Here is a 16,341-nt window from a genome sequence, read left to right on the forward strand (position 1 = left end):
GAGACAGACAACATTACATACTACTGTAGAGACACCAACATTACATATTACTGTAGAGACAGACAACATTACATACTACTGTAGAGACAGACACAACAACATTACATATTACTGTAGAGACAGACAACATTACATAATACTGTAGAGATAGACACAACAACATTACATATTACTGTAGAGACAGACACCAACATTACATATTACTGTAGAGACAGACACCAACATTACATACTACTGTAGAGACAGACACCAACATTACATATTACTGTAGAGACAGACACCATTACATATTACCGTAGAGACAGACACCAACATTACATATTACTGTAGAGACAGACAACATTACATATTACTGTAGAGACAGACAACATTACATATTACTGTAGAGACAGACAACAACATTACATATTACTGTAGAGACAGACACAACAACATTACATGTTACTGTAGAGATAGACAACATTACATATTACTGTAGAGACAGTCACAACAACATTACATATTACTGTAGAGACAGACAACATTACATATTACTGTAGAGACAGACACCATTACATATTACCGTAGAGACAGACACCAACATTACATATTACTGTAGAGACAGACAACATTACATATTACTGTAGAGACAGACAACATTACATATTACTGTAGAGACAGACACAACAACATTACATATTACTGTAGAGACAGACACCAACAACATTACATATTACTGTAGAGACAGACAACAACATTACATACTACTGTAGAGACAGACAACATTACATACTACTGTAGAGACAGACAACATTACATACTACTGTAGAGACAGACACAACAACATTACATATTACTGTAGAGACAGACACCAACAACATTACATATTACTGTAGAGACAGACAACAACATTACATACTACTGTAGAGACAGACAACATTACATACTACTGTAGAGACAGACAACATTACATATTACTGTAGAGACAGACAACATTACATATTACTGTAGAGACAGACAACATTACATATTACTGTAGAGACAGACAACATTACATAATACTGTAGAGACAGACAACAACATTACATGTTACTGTAGAGACAGACAACATTACATGTTACTGTAGAGATAGACAACAACATTACATATTACTGTAGAGACAGACACCAACAACATTACATAATACTGTAGAGACAGACAACAACATTACATATTACTGTAGAGACAGACACCAACAACATTACATAATACTGTAGAGACAGACAACTTTACATATTACTGTAGAGACAGACAGCATTACATATTACTGTAGAGACAGACACAACAACATTACATATTACTGTAGAGACAGACACAACAACATTACATACTACTGTAGAGACAGACACCATTACATATTACTGTAGAGACAGACACAACAACATTACATATTACTGTAGAGACAGACAACATTACACATTACTGTAGAGACAGACAACATTACATATTAGTGTAGAGACAGACACAACAACATTACAATACTACTGTAGAGACAGACAACATTACATATTACTGTAGAGACAGACAACATTACATATTACTGTAGAGACAGACAACATTACATATTACTGTAGAGACAGACACAACAACATTACATATTACTGTAGAGACAGACAACATTACATAATACTGTAGAGACAGACACAACAACATTACATATTACTGTAGAGACAGACACAACAACATTACATATTACTGTAGAGATAGACACAACAACATTACATATTACTGTAGAGATAGACACAACAACATTACATATTACTGTAGAGACAGACAACATTACAAACTACTGTAGAGACAGACACAACAACATTACATATTACTGTAGAGACAGACACAACAACATTACATACTACTGCAGAGACAGACACCAACATTACATATTACTGTAGAGACAGACAACATTACATATTACTGTAGAGACAGACAACAATACATACTACTGTAGAGACAGACAACATTACATATTACTGTAGAGACAGACAACATTACATATTACTGTAGAGACAGACACCATTACATATTACTGTAGAGACAGACAACATTACATACTACTGTAGAGACAGACAACATTACATATTACTGTAGAGACAGACACCATTACATATTACTGTAGAGACAGACAACAACATTACATACTACTGTAGAGACAGACAACATTACATATTACTGTAGAGACAGACACCAACATTACATATTACTGTAGTATCCTCCCTCCTGCTCCCTAGTAGGGGTTATATAGTATCCCCCCTCCTGCTCCCTAGTAGGGGTTGTTATATAGTATCCTCCCTCCTGCTCCCTAGTAGGGGTTATATAGTATCCCCCCTCCTGCTCCCTAGTAGGGGTTATATAGTATCCCCCCTCCTGCTCCCTAGTAGGGGTTGTTATATAGTATCCTCCCTCCTGCTCCCTTGTAGGGGTTGTTATATAGTATCCTCCCTCCTGCTCCCTTGTAGGGGTTGTTATATAGTATCCTCCCTCCTACTCCCTTGTAGGGGTTATATAGTATCCCCCCTCCTGCTTCCTAGTAGGGGTTGTTATATAGTATCCTCCCTCCTGCTCCCTTGTAGGGGTTGTTATATAGTATCCCCCTCCTGCTTCCTAGTAGGGGTTGTTATATAGTATCCTCCCTCCTGCTCCCTTGTAGGGGTTATATAGTATCCCCCCTCCTGCTTCCTAGTAGGGGTTGTTATATAGTATCTTCCCTCCTGCTCCCTAGTAGGGGTTATATAGTATCCCCCCTCCTGCTCCCTAGTAGGGGTTGTTATATAGTATCCTCCCTCCTGCTTCCTAGTAGGGGTTGTTATATAGTATCCTCCCTCCTGCTCCCTAGTAGGGGTTATATAGTATCCCCCCTCCTGCTCCCTAGTAGGGGTTATATAGTATCCCCCCCTCCTGCTCCCTATTAGGGGGTTATATAGTATCCCCCTCCTGCTCCCTAGTAGGGGTTATATAGTATCCCCCCTCCTGCTCCCTTGTAGGGGTTATATAGTATCCCCCCTCCTGCTCCCTAGTAGGGGTTGTTATATAGTATCACCCCTCCTGCTCCCTAGTAGGGGTTATATAGTATCCCCCCTCCTGCTCCCTAGTAGGGGTTGTTATAGAGTCCTCCCTCCTGCTCCCTAGTAGGGGTTATATAGTATCCCCCCTCCTGCTCCCTAGTAGGGGTTGTTATATAGTATCACCCCTCCTGCTCCCTAGTAGGGGTTATATAGTATCCCCCCTCCTGCTCCCTAGTAGGGGTTGTTATAGAATCCTCCCTCCTGCTCCCTAGTAGGGGTTATATAGTATCCCCCCTCCTGCTCCCTAGTAGGGGTTATATAGTATCCCCCCTCCTGCTCCCTAGTAGGGGTTATATAGTATCCCCCCTCCTGCTCCCTTGTAGGGGTTGTTATATAGTATCCTCCCTCCTGCTCCCTAGTAGGGGTTGTTATATAGTATCCCCCCTCCTGCTCCCTAGTAGGGGTTATATAGTATCCTCCCTCCTGCTCCCTAGTAGGGGTTGTTATATAGTTTCCTCCCTCCTGCTCCCTAGTAGGGGTTGTTATAGAATCCCCCCTCCTGCTCCCCCCCTCCTGCTCCCGAGATAGATGAGCCTAAATCAATACTCTACTACTTAGACTCCACACTACAGCTCTTCTGGTGCTCTCTCCCTGTCTGTGTGTGTGTGGCGAGACACTCAGACTACAGACTACATAGCCTGCCTGCCCTATACTGTCTGTTTGTGGGGAGAGATAGTGAGTTGCCTGCCTGCCTGCCTGCCTGGGGAGAGATAGTTCTGTCTGTCTGTCTGTCTGTCTGTCTGTCTGTCTGTCTGTCTGTCTGTGTGGGGAGAGATAGTTCTGTCTGTCTGTCTGTCTGTCTGTCTGTGTGGGGAGAGATAGTTCTGTCTGTCTGTCTGTCTGTCTGTCTGTCTGTGTGGGGAGAGATAGTTCTGTCTGTCTGTCTGTGTGGGGAGAGATAGTTCTGTCTGTCTGTCTGTCTGTCTGTCTGTCTGTGTGGGGAGAGATAGTTCTGTCTGTCTGTCTGTCTGGGGAGAGATAGTTCTGTCTGTCTGTCTGTCTGTCTGTCTGTCTGTCTGTCTGTCTGTGTGGGGAGAGATAGTTCTGTCTGTCTGTCTGTCTGTCTGTCTGTCTGTCTGTGTGGGGAGAGATAGTTCTGTCTGTCTGTCTGTCTGTGTGGGGAGAGATAGTGAGTTCTGTCTGTCTGTCTGTCTGTCTGTGTGGGGAGAGATAGTGAGTTCTGTAAACACACAGAGATATTCGAGTGGAGCTCCAAACACTGTCAAATGACAAAACAAGAACTAATGCAACAACGTAACCCTCTCTCAGTTTTTCCCCAACATCACCCCTAGTTCATTAAAATAAAAAGGAACAATACAATGAAACACCAAGGGAATCACACACACAGCAGTGCAATAAGCACAGCATGTACCCTTTCAGATCAGAGGTAGAGAGGCCCCCTCTCCTCTTTGATCCCTCCTTCCTATCTCCTCCCTCACTCCTTCTCCTTCCCCTTCTCCACTCCCTCCCGCCCTTCTTCCTCATCCTCTCCTTCCCTCCCTCCCTCTACCCTTCCCACCCATCTCCTTCCCTTCCTCTCTCTCTCTCTCTCTCCCCTCCTCCTCTCCTTCCCTCCCTCCCACCCACCCATCTCCTTCCCTCCCTCCCCCGCCCATCTCCTTCCCGTTCTCTCTCTCGCTCCTCCTCTCCTTCCAGCTACCCTCCCACCCATCTCCCTCCCACCCCCATCCTTCCCACCCTTTTCCCTCCCTCCCCCTCCCACCATCCCCCTCCCACCATCTCCTCCCTTCTACCCTTCCCACCCATATCCCTCCCTTCTACCCTTCCCACCCATCTCCCTCCCTTCTACCCTTCCCCACCCATCTCCTTCCCTCCCTCTCTCTCTCTCCTCCCCTCCCACCCATCTCCTTCCTTCCCTCCCTCCCATCTCCTTCCCGTTCTCACTCTCTCTCCTCCTCTCTTTCCAGCTACCCTCCCACCCCATCCCTCCAACCCTTTTCCCTCCCTCCCTCTCCCACCATCCCCCTCCCACCATCTCCCTCCCCTCTACCCTTCCCACCCATCTCCCTCCCTTCTACCCATCAACCTCCCTCTCCCTCCTCCTCTCCTTCCCTCACCCTCTCTTCCTCCTCTCCTCCCCCCCCCCCTCTCCCTCCCACCTCTCTCCTTCCCCTCTACCCTTCCCCCCCCATCTCCTTCCCTCCCTCCTCCTCTCTTTCCCTCTACCCTCCCATCCATCTGCCTCCTTCCCACCCCTCCTTCCCTCTCCCTCCTCCTCCTCTCCCTCCCTCTAACCTCCCCACCCCTCTCTCTCCTCCTCTCCTCCCTCTCTGTACGCATCCCATATGTAGCACACTACTTTTAGACCAGTGCCCTATATAGTGAATAGGGTGCCATTAGGGACTCTGCAGGGCCTGGGCTATTTTTAAAAGGCCATGTAATTTAGCCACAATACCAGACGCTGCTGAGTGCAGTGGCTCAGTGCTCCACAGACAGATCTCTCTGACAGAGAGGCAGGGGAGGAAGGGAGAGGAGGAGGAAGAGGATCAGGAGGGGAGACAAGGAGAGAAGGGGGGAGTGAGTGAGATGATGGGAGAATACAAAAAGTTGAAAGTAGAAAACGAGAGCGCGAGAGAGCGAGAAAGAGAGCAAGCGAGAGAGGGTGAGAGCGAGAAAGAGCGAGCGCGAGAGAGAGAGAGAGAAAGAGAGCGAGCGAGAGAGGGTGAGAGCGAGAAAGAGCGAGCGCGAGAGAGAGAGAGAGAGAAAGAGAGTGAGCGACTACTGAAGATAGGCTTCTAAATAAACAGCACCTCTAAGCAATCAGTCTTGAGAGCAACTGGTGTTTATGTGTCATTATACAACTGGTGGAGCTAATCCTGAATGCTGATTGGTTAAAACCACATTCCAGCCGGTGTCTATTCCACAAGTTAGCGCGCGGCTAAATCTATAACATTAAAATGCCTATTTACTCTGTTCCATTTGACTGCGCAATCCACTGTCTCATCAGCCCAGCCAGGCAATTTATAAACTTGATCGCTACTATAAAAAGCATCTAGACATTATCTCACATCGTTTAGACTAACATTTGGTTTTCAACAGCGGAGATTTGTATAAACCTTGCTGTCCGTCTCGCCGACATTTGCAACATTGTTTCAATATTCAAATTCGATCTCCAACTGTCCCATAGTAATGAGCGTGTTGGGAGTCGGGATGAGGCAGACAGGCAGCGTTTCTCAGCCAGTCGAAATCATGAATCATCTGGCGTACTTTTTATGGATATATACAAAAAAAAAAGGTCAATTGAAAAAAAATAGGTCAAACGAAGTCTTTCCATCTTCAGTTTGAAGTGGTTTTGTTAGCTGTGTTGTTGGCTAGCTCCTCTGAACAACAGTGTCCTGACGAGAGAGCACATTCTCTATGCCAGGTGAAATCGCGCCTCATTAGCTCATTGTTATGGATGTATCCAAATGAATGTCACTAGAAAACAATTCAAACTAATGCAAATGCAGCTACTTTGCTGTTATTCTGGCTGCACTGTTTGACCTGACTGTAAGTTAGCCGTAGTTGACTAGCTAGCAAGCAAGAAATAAGAACGTTGCCAGCCAGTATGGCAATGGAACATTTAGATCGAATGACTGAGTCGTATCCATAGATACAGAACAAAAAAACTGAATGACTGGGACGCGTTTCTGGCAACCGAACCGATAGAATGAATGACCAGCCAGCTTGGGTAGCAACCCTAGATTTGTGTTGTGGAAGGATGAAATAGTATGAATAAATTTATCAAACTAACATTTTCAATGAAAATATGTCAATCATTATTTTAATATGCTGGTAACCCGTTGTATAAAAGTGATAGTGCCCTTGAAGCCGGTGTTTGGAGGATATATTGGCACTGTTTGCCGGCCCGAGATAAACAACATCCAATATATCCCCCCAAACACCGACTTCCTGCTTCTCGGGCATTATCACTTAAGACGACCAGCCAGACAGCCTCGACGACCAGACAGACAGCCCCGACGACCAGACAGACAGCCCCGACGACCAGACAGACTGGCGACCAGCCAGACAGCCCTGACGACCAAACAGACAGCCCTGACGACCAAACAGACAGCCCTGACGACCAAACTGACGACCAAACAGACAGCCCTGACGACCAAACAGACAGCCCTGACGACCAGACAGACAGCCCTGACGACCAGACAGACAGCCCTGACAACCAGACAGTACAGAGTCAATGTGGAGGCTATATACAGGGTGTACTGGTACAGAGTCAATGTGGAGGCTATATACAGGGGTTACCGGTACAGAGTCAATGTGGAGGCTATATACAGGGTGTACTGGTACAGAGTCAATGTGGAGGCTATATACAGGGGTTACCGGTACAGAGTCAATGTGGAGGCTATATACAGGGTGTACTGGTACAGAGTCAATATACAGGGGGTACCAGTACAGAGTCAATGTGGAGGTTATATACAGGGGGTACCGGTACAGAGTCAATGTGGAGGTAATATACAGGGGGTATCGGTACAGAGTCAATGTGGAGACTATATACAGGGGGTACCGATACAGAGTCAATGTGGAGACTATATACAGGGGGTACCAGTACAGAGTCAATGTGGAGGCTATATACAGGGTATTACGGTACAGAGTCAATGTGGAGGCTATATACAGGGGGTACCAGTACAGAGTCAATGTGGAGGCAATATACAGGGGTTACTGGTACAGAGTCAATGTGGAGGCTATATACAGGGGGTACCGGTACAGAGTCAATGTGGAGGCTATATACAGGGTGTTACGGTACAGAGTCAATGTGGAGGCTATATACAGGGTATTACGGTACAGAGTCAATGTGGAGGCAATATACAGGGGGGTACCAGTACAGAGTCATAGGGGAGGCTATATACAGGGTATTACGGTACAGAGTCAATGTGAAGGCTATATACAGGGGGGTACCGGTACAGAGTCAATGTGGAGACTATATACAGGGTATTACGGTACAGAGTCAATGTGGAGGCTATATACAGGGGGTACCAGTACAGAGTCAATGTGGAGGCTATATACAGGGGGTACCGGTACAGAGTCAATGTGGAGGCTATATACAGGGTATCACGGTACAGAGTCAATGTGGAGCCTATATACAGGGGGGTACCGGTACAGAGTCAATGTGGAGGCTATATACAGGGTGTACCGGTACAGAGTCAATGTGGAGACTATATACAGGGGGTACCGGTACAGAGTCAATGTGGAGACTATATACAGGGTATTACGGTACAGAGTCAATGTGGAGGCAATATACAGGGGGTACCGGTACAGAGTCAATGTGGAGGCTATATACAGGGGGTACCGGTACAGAGTCAATGTGGAGGCTATATACAGGGGGTACCGGTACAGAGTCAATGTGGAGGCTATATACAGGGGTACCGGTACAGAGTCAATGTGGAGGCTATATACAGGGGGTACCGGTACAGAGTCAATGTGGAGGCTATATACAGGGTGTACCGGTACAGAGTCAATGTGGAGGCTATATACAGGGGGTAACGGTACAGAGTCAATGTGGAGGCTATATACAGGGGGTAACGGTACAGAGTCAATGTGGAGGCTATATACAGGGGGTACCGGTACAGAGTCAATGTGGAGGCTATATACAGGGGGTACCAGTACAGAGTCAATGTGCGGGGGTACCGGTTAATTGATGTAATATGTACATGTAGGTAGAGTTATTAAAGTGACTATGCATAGATGATAACAACAGAGAGTAGCAGTGGTTTAAAAGAGGGGGGTGGGGGCAATGCAAATAGTCTGGAGGGGTTGCCATTTGACTAGATGTTTTGGAGTCTTATGGCTTGGGGGTAGAAGCTGTCTAGAAGCATCTTGGACTTAGACTTGGTGCTCCGGTACTGCTTGCCGTGCGGTAGCAGAGAGTACAGTCTATGTCTAGGGTGGCTGGAGTCTTTGCCAATTTTTAGGGCCTTCCTCTGACACCGCCTGGTATAGAGGTCCTGGATGGCAGGAAGCTTGGCCCCGGTGATGTACTGGGCCGTACGCACTACCCTCTGTAGTGCCTCGCGGTCGGATGCCGAGCAGCTGCCATACCAGGCAGTGATGCAACCAGTCAGGATGCTCTCGATGGTGCAGCTGTAGAACCTTTTGAGATTCTGAGGACCCATGCCAAATCTTTTCAGTCTCCTGAGGGGGAATAGTCTTTGTCGTGCCCTCTTCATGACTGTCTTAGTGTGTTTGGACCATGCCTACCACTGTTTTGCCATCGGCAGGGGCCCCGAAATTAACACCCGTCATGCGCCAAATTGCGAGTTGTTTAAATGTTTGTACCAAAATAGTAATGTAATAAAATATCTGGCATGATGGCTCGGAGGAAACGACTCATGTTTGCTAGCCACAGACCGTCTCTAGTGTTCCTAGCTTTGCGGCACTGTTTACCGTACGGGACATCGTCTACTCCTCATCGCTCACTTGCCACGGGTCTGCTGCTAGCTACCGTTCCTTAAAATAGCTGTTATGTGGCGACATTTACCCGGAGTAAGCCGACTTTGGAATCGAGAACCCCACCGACGAAAAGGAGGACATAAAAAAAAATGTTTTGTGAGAAATGAAGGTTTGGAGATAAAGGAGTTTCAAGAGGCTGGCTACAGTATGATGCTGAGGCTGTGGTGATGAGTAGTTCTGTGTGTCGCCAGTATGCTAAAGATAAAAACCCAGAAACAACTCATTTGTCATCGGAAATAAAACAATGAAGCTGGAGAACATTCGTGACCATGAACACAGCAAGTGCGTGTCTCTGTGTCCCGGGCTCAATCGGAGCCTCTCCTCTTGACACCCTCTGCGACGGCGCTAACAGCAACGTCAGAGCAGACCAGCACGGAGATGATGATGATACTATTTAGGACTGTACATGTCATTGGCAAGAAGGCGAGACCACTTTCTGACTTGGAGTGGAAGTGTGAGTAAGTGAAAATGTTGGTTAGTCTTGTAGCTAGACGAGTACTTTTGTCGCTAGTTTTTTCAAGTCTATTGAGCAGACGTGGTCCAGTATTGGAGGTTATTTCTCATCTCTTGATAAGTTTCAGTTCACCTCAAAAATACTGTATAAATACCATAAAATGATTGGCCTACTGATGCTGACATGGATCTCCATGCTTTCCTATGGTTCTGGAACATTCTGTTTTTAATGTTTGTCTCCGGATTCTGTTTACATTTTTAAAAAGCATTGTGACATCACCAGCCTTATAGTGTTGATCCTTAACTAAACAAAAAGGTAGAAGGCTAATTTAGCACAATCAACTGACAGCTATATTGGATAAACATGATTGTATATTAAATTATTATTGAATTAATTTTAAAATGTTTGATTTTTTTTTTGCAGTTTGGCTGAGAGAGAGAGAAAAAAAGAAAAAGGAATCGCTGTGGGCTCAACATATAGAAATGAGAAGCAGGCCGAAGAGTTTATGCACCATATTTCAGAGGTGGAGAGAAACGACATCAGAGATCATCTGAAAAGCACCACATCTCTCCATCATGACAGATGGCAGATGGCTCCACAGACAGTTCAGTGAAAGAGGAGTTAGTTAGTTTGTGTCACATTCTGTCACAAGGGGCAAGATCGGAGTCGAAGTTTACTGGCATCAAGTCAGTTGAGAAGGCAGACGTGGCACACATAACCAACACCATCAGTGCCATCGTGGAGGGAGTGTTTTAATGAGTGGGGGAGTAAGTTGGTCGCTCTGGGAACAGATGGAGCTGCTGTGATGACTGTAGCCAAGAATGGTGTGGTCAGCCGGCTGAAGGGAAACAGGGCCCGACATCATCGACATCCACTGTATGGCACACCGCCTTGAACTGACCTTTTCTGAGGCCACCTGGTCCATGTTTCAGGAAGTAGAAGACCTCCTCAGTGGGCTCTACACCTTCTACCACACCAGTCCTCTGAACAGGGCAAACCTGGTGAACAGCTTCCAGGCTCTTGGGCTCACACCACTAGTGCCCAGGTAATGGCTCTAGATTACTATGCTAAGTACTCCAAAAGTCATCATCAATATGTAACGTCCAGTAAACAACAACAAACACGGTTACAAATCGCTTATCAATGCTCCTTTGCACTGATAAAATGTGTCATATCTAATATATATATATATTTTTTTGGACAACAATTAATTGTCTATTTGTATATCTTTGTTCTTTATGTATTTCAGATTCAATCTGCTGATGGCCAAAATGTCCCAGGTGTCCAGCAGGCCAAGGCCAGGAAATACTACAGTACTACGAGGGAGGCTGTTGTCATCGGCTTCTGTGGCTTCCTGCATGACACACTAACACACCTGAGCAACCTGTCCGCCTGTCTGCAGAGGTCCACCATCACCATAGCAACCTATACGCCTGTCTGCAGAGGGCCACCATCACCATAGCAACCTGTCCGCCTGTCTGCAGAGGTACACCATCACCTTAGCAACCCATCCACAGAGGGCCACCATCACCATAGCAACCTGTCCGCCTGTCTGCAGAGGTCCACCATCACCATAGCAACCTATACGCCTGTCTGCAGAGGTCCACCATCACCATAGCAACCTGTCTGCCTGTCTGCAGAGGTCCACCATCACCATAGCAACCTATACGCCTGTCTGCAGAGGTCCACCATCACCATAGCAACCTATACGCCTGTCTGCAGAGGGCCACCATCACCATAGCAACCTATACGCCTGTCTGCAGAGGGCCACCATCACCATAGCAACCTGTCCGCCTGTCTGCAGAGGGCCACCATCACCATAGCAACCTATACGCCTGTCCGCAGAGGGCCACCATCACCATAGCAACCTGTCCGCCTGTCTGCAGAGGTACACCATCACCTTAGCAACCCATCCACAGAGGGCCACCATCACCATAGCAACCTGTCCGCATGTCTGCAGAGGGCCACCATCACCATAGCAACCTGTCCGCCTGTCTGCAGAGGTACACCATCACCTTAGCAACCCATCCACAGAGGGCCACCATCACCATAGCAACCTGTCCACATGTCTGCAGAGGTCCACCATCACCATAGCAACCCGTCCGCCTGTCTGCAGAGGGCCACCATCACCATAGCAACCTGTCCGCAGAGGTCCACCATCACCATAGCAACCTGTCCGCAGAAGCCCGCAGCTCCTTGTTCTCAACACAGGCAGTACTTAAGAAGTACAAAACCAGGTACGTTTTTTTTAAGCTGCAATAAGAAATAGTTACCTTAATAAGAGAATTAAGAGAAAGTATTACGTCAATAAGAGAAGGGGAGAGAGTGAGAGCGTGTTGGAAAGGAAAGTTCTGAATGGATGGTTAAAAACGGGCCTTTTTTTAATCATCAGAGAAGGGCCCGTGATGAAGGCCACAATGGCCAACAGATATGCGGGAGTTTCGCTGACCAGAGATGACAGGACAAAATGCTTGACAGGCTAGTTGAGAGTATGACTGACAGGTTTTAGTACCATGAAAAAGGTGCAAACCGATTGGCGGTCCAACCTAAAGTCTGATACACTGTCAGATCTCCTTATGGTCCAGCTGTCCTCTCCACAGAGATCAGGGAGTATGATCTGATAAAAGCTGGGATGCTGTGGCACCAGGACTCTGTCTGGAGCAGGAGGCGACTTCAAGGACCGTGCAAAGAAGGCGATTGCGGTAGAGAGTGACGAGCCTGATGAGGAGGTACTTTTGTGTTTGATCCTTAAAGTACATTTAATATGAAATACTTCAGTAGAATTTCGAGTTCAAGACTTCTTCAGTTGTATTCAGGCTGGGAAACTTAATCTAGCCACAGCCAAAATTAAGCGTCTGATAAGTCTCTATTTGACCTGTATTATATCAACGTATTTGTACTCAGGTTTGTAGACCTGCTTCCCCTGTTTCCCCTTTGTATCAGGTGAGCACCAGTTCTATGTCCACTGCACTTCTCATAATCTTACCATTGTTGTTGCCCTGTTTTGACTTCTATTGTACTCTTGTATCTGATATGCTCGGTTAATTTCATTGTGTGCCCACTGTTTGCCATTTTTGCACTCTGTACAGCACTTTCGGGTCAACTACAGTTGTTTTTAAATGTGCTCTAACAAATACACTTGATTTGATTTAACCGTTGATCCTTATATATTAAAATAATTATTTTTCAAATGCTGCTTTAAGTTTGTATTCATCATAATATCTTATTATATCAATGAAATGTACTTTCGGACACTGAACATCGACAAACTTAATGATGGTGTTGTGCCTGGCTGTGCAGTCATGAACAGGGAGTACAGGAGGGGACTGAGAACGCACCCCTGAGGGGCTCCAGTGTTGAGGATTTTTTATTTTATCTTTATTTAACTTGGCAGGTCAGTTCAGCACAAATTCAATATTTTCAACGAGTGGGTTAACTGCCTTGTTCAGGGGCAGAACGACAGATTTTTACCTTGTCAGCTCGTGGATTCGATCTTGCAACCTTTCGGTTACAAGTCCAACGCTAGGCTACCTGCCGCCCCAGGCGGATGTTTTGTTACCTACCCTTACCACCTGGGGGGCGGCCCGTCAGGAAGTCCAGGATCCAGTTGCAGAGGGAGGTGTTTAGTCCCAGGATCCTTAGCTTAGTGATGAGCTTTGAGAGCACTATGGTGTTGAACGCTGAGCTGTCGTCAATGAAAAGCACTCTCACATAGGTGTTCCTTTTGTCCAGGTGGGAAAGGGCAGTGTGGAGTGCAGTGGAAATTGCGTCATCTGTGGATCTGTTATGCAAATTGGAGTGGGTCTAGGGTTTCTGAGATAATGGTGTTGATGTGAGCCATGACCAGCATTTCAAAGCACTTCATGGCTACAGACGTGAGTGCTACGGGTCGGGAGTAATTTGGACAGGTTACCTTAGTTTTCTTGGGCTATGGTGGTCTTTTATTTTATTTATTTTTTTCACCTTTATTTAACCAGTTAGGCCAGTTGAGAACAAGTTCTCATTTACAACTGCGACCTGGCCACGATAAAGCACTGCAGTTCGACACAAACAACAACACATGGAATAAACAAACATACAGTCAATAATAATACAGTAGAAAAAATAAAAATCTATATACAGTGAGTGCAAATGAGGTGAGATAAGGGAGGTAAGGCAATAAATAGGCAACGGTGGCGAAGTAATTTACAATATAGCAATTAAACACTGGAATGGTAGAATGTGCAGAAGATGAATGTGCAAGTAGAGATACTGGGGTGCAAAGGAGCAAGATAAATAAATAAATACAGTATGGGGATGAGGTAGGTAGATAGATGGGCTGTTTACAGATGGGCTGTTTACAGGTGCAGTGATCTGTGAGCTGCTCTGACAGCTGGTGCTTAAAGCCAGTGAGGGAAATATGAGTCTCCAGCTTCAGAGAATTATGGTCAGATTTGCCAAATGGAGGGCGAGGAGAGCTTTGTACACATCTGTGTGCGGAGTAAAGGTGGTATAGAGTTTTTTTTCCATCTGGTTGCACATTTAACATGCTGGTAGAAATTTGGTAAAACGGATTTAAGTTTCCCTGCATTAAAGTCCCCGGCCACTAGGAGCGCCACCTCTGGGTGAGCAGTTTCCTGTTTGCTTATGGTGGAATACAGCTCATTGAGTGCTGTCTTAGTGCCAGCCTCTGACTGTGGTGGTATGTAGACAGCTACGAAAAATACAGATGAAAACTTTCTAGGTTGATAGTGTGGTCTACAGCTTATCATGAGATATTCTACCTTAGGCAAAACCTCCAGACTTCCTTAGATATCGTGCACCAGCTGTTATTTACAAATATATATAGTCCGCTTCCCCTTGTCTTACCAGACGCCGCTGTTCTATCCTGCCGATACAGAGTATAACCAGCCAGCTGTATGTTGATATTGTCGTTGTTCAGCCACGACTCCGTGAAGCATCAGATGTTACAGTTTTGAATGTCCCGTTGATAGTTTAATCTTCCGCGTAGGTCATCGATTTTATTTTCCAAAGATTGCACGTTTGTTAGCAGAACGGAAGGAAGTGGGGGTTTATTAGATCACCTACGAATTCTCAAAGGCAACCTGCGCTCTTGCCCCTTTTTCGCTACCTTCTCTTCACGCAAATGACGGGGATGTGGGCCTGTTCCCGAGAAAGAAGTATATAATTCACGTTGGGCTCGTTAAAAGGAAAAACAAGTATTCTGTCAGTCCGTGGTGAGTAATCACAGTCCTGATGTCCAGAAGTTGTTTTCGGTCATAAGAGACGGTAGCGGCAACATTATGTACAAAATAAGTTAAAAAAATAAGTTACAAACAACAACAAAAAACAAAAAAACAAAACAAACAATTGGTTGGGAATACGTAAAACGTCAGCCTTGTTCTCCAGCGGCATCTTGGAAAAAGTGATGAATTACAACCCAGATCTGTGTGTGCAAGTGCGGTGAAATTCTTACCTGGAAGTATAGTCCTACAGTTGGCCGGGCCATCAGGCTGCTGAAGTGCTCGCGGAACTGCCTGGACAGGATGTCCTGAGACAGGGTCTCGTATGGGTCAAACGCCTGCTCCTGGAGTTGAAAGAGACAGTTAACGGAAGAGTTAAAAAAGCTGACTACTATGTCTTACTGGGGGGGGGGGGGGGGTAGTACATAGAGGCACTACAATCAACTGAAGGCCTTCTAGCAGACATGTGCAAGACAGCTTGGTAAAAACATGCTGTTTTTTACATGAAGACTTCATAGGACAGAGGGCTTTGGGATCAGTTATGACAGAATAGGGGTAATGGGATCAGTTATGACAGAATAGGGGTAATGGGATCAGTTATGACAGAATAGGGGTAATGGGATCAGTTATGACAGAATAGAGGTAGAGGGATCAGTTGTGACAGAATAGGGGTAATGGGATCAGTTATGACAGAATAGGGGTAATGGGATCAGTTATGACAGAATAGGGGTAGAGGGATCAGTTATGACAGAATAGGGGTAATGGGATCAGTTATGACAGAATAGGGGTAATGGGATCAGTTATGACAGAATAGGGGTAATGGGATCAGTTATGACAGAATAGAGGTAGAGGGATCAGTCATGACAGAATAGAGGTAGAGGGATCAGTCATGACAGAATAGAGGCTTTGGGATCAGTTATGACAGAATAGAGGTAATGGGATCAGTTATGACAGAATAGAGGTAGAGGGATCAGTTATGACAGAATAGAGGTAATGGGATCAGTTATGACAGAATAGAGGCTTTGGGATCAGTTATGACAGAATAGAGGTAGAGGGATCAGTTATGACAGAATAGGGGTAGAGGGATCAGTTATGACAGAATAGAGGTAGAGGGATC

At 45.7% G+C, this 16,341-nt stretch overlaps 1 protein-coding gene across 1 annotated transcript in view; it reads right to left on the reverse strand.

Annotated features, from left to right (window-relative positions):
* LOC135531052 (son of sevenless homolog 2-like) overlaps positions 1-16,341 on the reverse strand; it is a 96,871-nt gene that overhangs the window by 28,009 nt on the left and 52,521 nt on the right. Inside the window, 1 exon segment of the mRNA XM_064959188.1 lies at positions 15,458-15,568. Coding sequence (XP_064815260.1) covers positions 15,458-15,568 — 111 coding nt within the window.

The sequence above is a fragment of the Oncorhynchus masou genome, unplaced genomic scaffold, assembly GCF_036934945.1.
Source record: "Oncorhynchus masou masou isolate Uvic2021 unplaced genomic scaffold, UVic_Omas_1.1 unplaced_scaffold_1504, whole genome shotgun sequence".
In the NCBI taxonomy this organism is placed as follows: domain Eukaryota; kingdom Metazoa; phylum Chordata; class Actinopteri; order Salmoniformes; family Salmonidae; genus Oncorhynchus; species Oncorhynchus masou.